General features: G+C 59.2%; 1 protein-coding gene across 1 annotated transcript in view; it reads left to right on the top strand.

Moving 5' to 3' along the window:
• Positions 1-6,675, top strand: part of TAMALIN (trafficking regulator and scaffold protein tamalin) — a 13,120-nt gene that overhangs the window by 5,986 nt on the left and 459 nt on the right. Inside the window, exons 2-9 of the mRNA XM_045287221.1 lie at positions 5-88; positions 2,314-2,363; positions 3,907-3,961; positions 4,070-4,172; positions 5,345-5,438; positions 5,537-5,603; positions 5,848-5,914; positions 6,570-6,672. Of these exons, the coding sequence (XP_045143156.1) occupies positions 5-88; positions 2,314-2,363; positions 3,907-3,961; positions 4,070-4,172; positions 5,345-5,438; positions 5,537-5,603; positions 5,848-5,914; positions 6,570-6,672 (623 nt within the window). The remainder of the gene's footprint in view (positions 1-4; positions 89-2,313; positions 2,364-3,906; positions 3,962-4,069; positions 4,173-5,344; positions 5,439-5,536; positions 5,604-5,847; positions 5,915-6,569; positions 6,673-6,675) is intronic.

The raw sequence follows: 6,675 nt of genomic DNA, 5'->3' as shown, positions 1-6,675 counted from the left end.
CGAGCTGTACGCGGCGTTGGAGGATTACCATCCCGCCGAGCTGTACCGGGCGCTCGCCGTGTCTGGGGGTACCCTGCCCCGCCGAAAGGTGCGTCCCCCCCACCCTATAACCCCCGCAGCCCCCAGCGCTCAGGGTGCCCAGCGTCCCCTCCTTAGAACCTGGGGAGTCCCATAGCACCCCACTCATGCCTGCTGACCCCACAACACGCCCTCCTTGGAACCCACCGAGTCGCCCCCTTCTTCCCCAGCCCGCTGACCGCTCCCCCGCCCCCCATGGACGTGTTCTGAACCGTGCTCACCCCACTCCGCCCCCTCCCCAGAAGGTTCCAACCTTCCGCACCCACGGCTCCTGCTGCTCCGAAGGCTGTGCCCCCCGCCTCCATTCCGCGCCCCCCTCCGCCTCCAGTCCTGGTGGCTCTTAACTCCAGTCCCCACCCACTGTCCCCGGTCTCGCACCCCCTCCTTCCTTCAGCTACATCCCCGCTCTCCTCGCTCCATCTGGCTTTCGGCGCGTCCCGCCCCGCCGCCCCAGGTCCAGGTGTCTCAGGACCCCCTCTCCCCTCTTCTCCCCCAGTTGGAAACGAGGAGAGGGGCTAGAGATGGGTCCTGCCACTCGCTCGCCCCAGGCAGGTTGAGGGTCCGAACGCACTGGGTGGGGAAGGGTGGGAGGGTGGCTGGACTGTGAGTTCTCATGCGGTGGAAGTGCGTGGGGCCACGATAGTTCGGAAAAGCACACCCTTCCGAAGGGGTGCCCCCCACACACACTCCTGCGTTCCGGGCCTGCTGCTTTGCGGCTCGTCTGGGTGACCGGGCCACGGCGCCCCTGGACTCTGGCCGGACCGGACACGGCGGGAGGGGTCTCAAGGCACCCGCAGGGCAGGAAGGATGCAGACTGCACCGCCCTCCGAGTGCCCTCTCCGTGAGGCGCTTCCTCTAGGCTCAGGCTGGGACGTAGACCCAGGTTAAGAGGGGCTGGTGGCCTTTCCCCGTTCAAGCTCACCCTCCTCCTCCTCCTCCTCCCCAGCCCCCCTGCTTACCCCCCCCACACACAATGAACAGCTTGTTGAGAATTTGCATTTTATGAAAATCGTGTGCGGAGACAAAGGGGTCTCTCTATGCAGCCCAGTCCCTCCGCCCTGGCCCATTAGGGAGGTCTCCCCACCCCTGAGGCTAATCCTTGGTTCCGGAAAAAGAGGGCTCACTCTCCTACCTTTCTTGTCCTGGCCACAAGACACAAACCAGGGAGGCCTCAGCTGTTTGGGCATGTAGGGAAAGGCCTGGGCTGGGACAGGCTTCCTTCAGGGAACAATAATTTAACGCTGGAGGGGGTGGTGGTGAAACTCTTTTAGTTGCCTGAGGTTACTGAAAGACTAGCAACTTTCAACTCCCCTCCTCCCTCCTCCTGACCTCAGTCCTTAGTACTGATATTCAGATAGTCAGACCAAGAGATAAGTTTCAGTTCTGAGATTTTTTTCTTGTCCGAGAAAGGAACAAAGAAGCACAACAAGGTCCGTCTCCCAGGTGGACCTGGACCTGCAGCTGGGACCCACACCTGGGCTCCGAGAAGTCTCTTGTTTTGAGGGGCCTCTCCTCTGCCCTGGCCCTTTCATGTTGAGTCTGGGATTTGGGTCTTACAGTCCTGGTGTCCCTAGCCAACCTTTCTGAAGCCCCTTTCTGTGACGGGAGGTAGAGTGTGACCCGTGTGGCTGGGGTTCCCCAGAGTGCCTTGATAAAGGTGAGCTCAGGGGGCCCCTAGGAGTCATGGTGGTGTAGTGGTTACTGGGTGAGCTGGGAGCCCCACGGTCAGCAGTTCAAAACCACCAGTTGCTCTGAGGGAGAAAGGAGGCTTTGTACTCCCATAAAGAGTTACAGTCTCTGGGGGAGCAGGGGAGGGGTGGGTGGGTGTTCTACCCTGCCCTGTAGGGTCTTGGAGAGACCCCACTGACTCCATGGTAGTGAGTTCTTGAGGAACCCCCTGCCCTTACTGGAATCCCTTCTGAGGAGAAGCCTCTACCATGGCTTTTAGGGTTCAGGAGAAACCCTGCTAGAGTAATTAGCACCACACCTCCTAAATCAGCAGGGGGGTTGGGGTTCACAAACCAGGAACCCAGGAGGGCTATTATGGGCAGAAAGCTATGGAATGTTACAAATAATGGAGCTTGCTCAGCAAATAGTTCCACCACAGCAGGTGTGCAGCTGGGGCTGGGGACAGACAGGTCACAGACTTGAAGTGCTTGGTCCCTAGGTGAGGGGGTCTCCCAGCACCGAGGGCCCTGAGCAGCTGCTCAAGGTCAGCCCCCTCTTCCTGCCCAGGGCTCCGGGTTCCGCTGGAAGAGCCTCAGCCAGAGTCCTGAACAGCAGCGGTGAGTCACCACACCCCCAGGCCCTGGCTGGCCCGGTCCTGCGAGAGGTGCTGCGGGTGGGGGAGAAGGGAGCATGACAGCCAGGGGGCGGCATCCTTCACCCTTCAAGCCTGGCTCTCCTGCTGGGAGTGAGGGGCAGGTGGGGTGTGGGCTGTGTGAAGTGGGGGGGGCAGAGAAAGGGGGGGGCTTTTGAGTCATCAGGTACTCCTCAACCCACCCCCAGTCCCTGCCAGTTACCCCCCCCCACCCCACAGGAGGTGGGGGAAGTCAGAGAGGACTTCTGGAACAGGGAAAGGCCTTACTCAGGCCTCTTGGTCCCCAGCAAATCCTGTGGGCCCAGCGGCCTCCTGGCCTGGCTGTCCCTGCCTCCAGTGCCTCCGTCCATGCTGGCCCCAAACCCAGGCAGCTTCCTAGGAAGGGTCTGAGGTGTGGGCAGAAGTCAGCACTGACCCAGGCCTTGGGAGCCCACAGTCTCCTTCTCTGCCTGTGTTCCAGCCCCAACCTGGGCCTCGCAGCTCTGAAACAGGTCAGCCGACGGCAGCCTCCTGGCCAGATGGCTTGTCTGGCCCTTGAGCTAAGAGTGGCTTTTTACACATTTGAAGGGTGGTGAAAAAGAACAAAGAACAGTATGTGACTGCTGTTTGGGCCTGTTCATCCCGCAACATGGACTCTTCAGCTCTTTACAGACAAGATTTGCCAACCCCTCCAGAAAGCCGGGGTGGGGGGGGTGGGGGGTGTGTGTGCTGGGGTCCACCCCAACTTCCAGCCACCCCTCCCCCTCCTGCTTCAGTTCCTCCTGAAAGGAAAGGCCTGCCCTTCCACAGAGAGCAGGGGTGGGTGGACCTGGGACTTGCTACCCAGTATTTGAAGTGGGGTGAAGGGTCCTGAGCTGTGGGCCTGGGCCATCCTGATGCTGGGATGCTTGAGGGGGGGCCTCTGGCTGCTGCCTCTAGTCTGTCTCTAGCCGGGCGGGAAGGAAGGGGGCGGGGTGGGCAGAGGAAACTCTGGGCTCCCTCAGCAGGCCAGGGGCTGGAGCAGCTCCAGACCATTGTGTCCAGTGGGCAGGCCTTCAGTGCGGGAAGGGCTGGCCTCCGGGCGGGCTCCCCTCCCCCCAGCCCTCACATCTGGTGGGCTGGCCCCACCGCAGCTGGGAGGAGCAGCTGTGGTCTGGGCTAAGCTCGTGACTGGCCCCTAGGGGTGGGGCCAGCCCCCCCAAGCTGTGGAGCAGAGAAGGCTCCAGGCTTGGGCCTGAATGTGAGGCCTTGGCTCATCAGAAGGAGGTAGTGCTGAGGGGCCTGCCACTGGGGCTCAGCCCGTCAGCCTGGGTGCTTCCCACCACTGGAGGTGGGATTTGTCCCGGGCCACTGGATGAGGCTGCATCTGGGGAAGGCCTTTCCAGCAATCTGATGGAGAGGGAGCAGTCTCTGGAGCCCATCAGCCCTTGGATGATCGAGAGCAGACTCCCCTCCAAGGAGCCTTCCTGGCTAGGGATGGAAGTGAAAGCTCCTTTCTGTTCCTGACCCGCCCCCTGTGTCTGCTGCAGGAAAGTGCTGACGTTGGAGAAGGGGGATAAGGAGACCTTCGGCTTTGAGATCCAGGTGGGGAAAAGCTGAGAACCCAGTGGGTGGGGGAGGTCAGCCTGGGAGCAGGATAAGTCCCACTCTGCCACTGGGCTGAGTGTGTGTGTCCTCTCTGCCCTGTTACAGACCTATGGCCTTCACCACCGGGAGGAGCAGCGTGTGGAGATGGTGACCTTTGTCTGCCGAGTCCATGACGCCAGCCCTGCCCAGCTGGCTGGGCTCACCCCTGGTGAGACTCAGGACACTAGACTCTGAGGGGAGGGCTACACCTGGCTCTTCAAGAGGGGGTGACAAACCTCTCCTGAAGGCCATTCCCCTGCCTCTTCCTACTTTGGGGAGGCCAGAAAGGAGGGTGGTAGATAGAATCTGGGCTCGGAATTCCAGGCAAATCTGTCATTGACTATGTGACCTTAAGCGGTTCCATCTGTAAAATGGGACTAAGAATCCATCCTCCCAGCCCAGGGCTCCCTGGCCACAGGGCTCATGTCTAGTACATGGTAGCTGCTGGTGGTACTGCTAGTCTGCCTCCTCCGGGGACCAGGATGTGCAGAAGTTGAAAGAACAGATTCCATTGATGTTCTTTATGACCTTGGGAATCAGGGTTTACACTGTCCGAAGTCTGCCCACCTCTGGGGTATGGGTGTTGCTTCCTCTAAAAAGAACCCAGTGCCTCCTGTAGGATTCTTCTGGGGTCAGCCAAATCTAGATCCCACCCCCCCCAGATGTCATGAATTGAACACTTCCCCTCTCCCTACTCCAATTCTATCACCATTTTCCTCCCTAATCCCTCACCTCCCTGCCCACTTACTAGAAGTTCCTGGTAGCCAAGTGGTACATTGCAATTTTACAAAAGTTGTTTGTCACCAGAGAAAGGAGCCTGTAGAGACAGTGGCATGCCCTGCCCCGTCAGGAGCCTCTGCTGTGGCACAGAGTGGCAGAAGCCAGGCCCACCATGCCTGAGGCCAGGGCTAGTTTGCAGCATGACACTATTCACCCTGCCCCCTCTCAGGTTTGACAACATGTGGGCTGGATAGAAGTAACCAACTCTGGGGGCAGTCACAGAGGAGGGTGGGGCTGACAAGGCTCGGTGCATGGGGACAGCGTTTCTGCAGGCAGGGTGAAGTGACAGGCATAGAAGAGCCGCTGAAGTCCCTCACCTCCAAACCAGGGTTGGAGGCCATGTGGGCTGCTACCCAGACCATGACTATGGACAGTGGGTGCTGGCTGTGGTTTTGTGAACATGTGCTTAGAAGGGGGTGGAGACAGATACCAGAGAGGTCTCTGCAGAATGGTTAGGAGTGGGGAATGACTACCCGAGTATCGCCCACCCTGACTAAAGTAAGGGGCTGGGAGTCTTCTCTTATGCCCATGGAAGAGATGCTGAGCCCTCTCTGCCTGCAGGGGACACCATTGCCAGTGTCAATGGCCTGAATGTGGAAGGCATCCGGCATCGAGAGATCGTGGACATCATCAAAGCATCGGGCAATGTTCTCAGGTGTGTCTGGGCCCTGTGGTTCCCCAAGGCTGCCTCTGGGCCTCTGGGCATTTCCACTCTGCCTGCTCACTCCGGCTCTGATTCCTCAACCTCCGCAGGCTGGAAACTCTGTATGGAACGTCCATTCGGAAGGCAGAGCTGGAGGCCCGTCTGCAGTACCTGAAGGTAAGCTCATCCAGAGCATACCCAGTGTCTACCTCTTTCTTCCCACACCCTGCCCCTGCCTCTTTGGTTTTTTTTTTCGCCGGGGTGGGGGGGTGGGTGGGTGGGGGGGAGTGGGGAACAGGGAGGGTCATTTCTCCACACTTCCTTTTAACCTTGAGGCTTCTTTTTTGTTGTTGACTGCCGGCTTCCATAGCTAACCCGTTGCATGCTAGCTCCTGACACTGGGGTGGGGGCTGTCTTGCAGCAAACCCTGTATGAGAAATGGGGAGAATACAGATCCCTCATGGTACAGGAGCAGCGGCTGGTGCACGGTGAGTAGATCAGGGGTTCGAAGGGCCATCTACTGACCATACCCCCGCCCACCCCGGGCCATGTGTCTCCCTCAGATTTATCCAGAGGGTGACTTCTGCCAAAGTACAAAGAGATCTGCAAGCCACTATGAGTACTGAGTCTCTGGGTGGTGCAAGCAATTATGGGCTTGACTTGTTAACCAAGGCTTGGCCATTCGAAGCCACAGGCCTGGCGTTCTACTTCTGAAAGGTCACAGGTTTCTTTATATATATAGAAAGACCTTGTGGGGAAGTTCTATTCTTTGCTTGTATGTGGCTCCCCATGAGTCAGACGGCAAGGAAGACCACCACTGACTGGAGTACAGCCCTACCCTGGGTTTAGGCACACACCCTTTCAGAAGAGAAGTGGTAGATGTTCCCAAGGTTCGAAGCACTGGTGTCCCTGCGTCCGGTGTCCCAGCAGTCTCCCTGAGGAAGCCCATTTACAATACCCACGTGACGCGAGACAAGTGGGGTTCAGAGGCTGAGACTTATCAAGGGGCCACCGAGGTAGTCACCAGGAGGGAATATTCCCCTCCTCCACCCCCCACCTCACCCCATGCCCCCTGGTGCCCTGCAACAGCAGAGACATCTGGCCCCAGGCCTGAGCCACTGTGTCTGTCCTCTGCCCCGGCAGGCATCGCCGTGAAGGACCCGAGCATCTATGACACCCTGGAGTCCGTTCGCTCCTGCCTCTACGGAGCTGGCCTGCTTCCGGGCTCTCTGCCTTTCGGGCCGCTGCT

The sequence above is a fragment of the Echinops telfairi genome, unplaced genomic scaffold (genome assembly GCF_000313985.2).
Source record: "Echinops telfairi isolate 266 unplaced genomic scaffold, ASM31398v2 ScPeMD7_12;HRSCAF=54, whole genome shotgun sequence".
In the NCBI taxonomy this organism is placed as follows: domain Eukaryota; kingdom Metazoa; phylum Chordata; class Mammalia; order Afrosoricida; family Tenrecidae; genus Echinops; species Echinops telfairi.
This window is presented reverse-complemented; position numbering and strand designations above follow the sequence as displayed.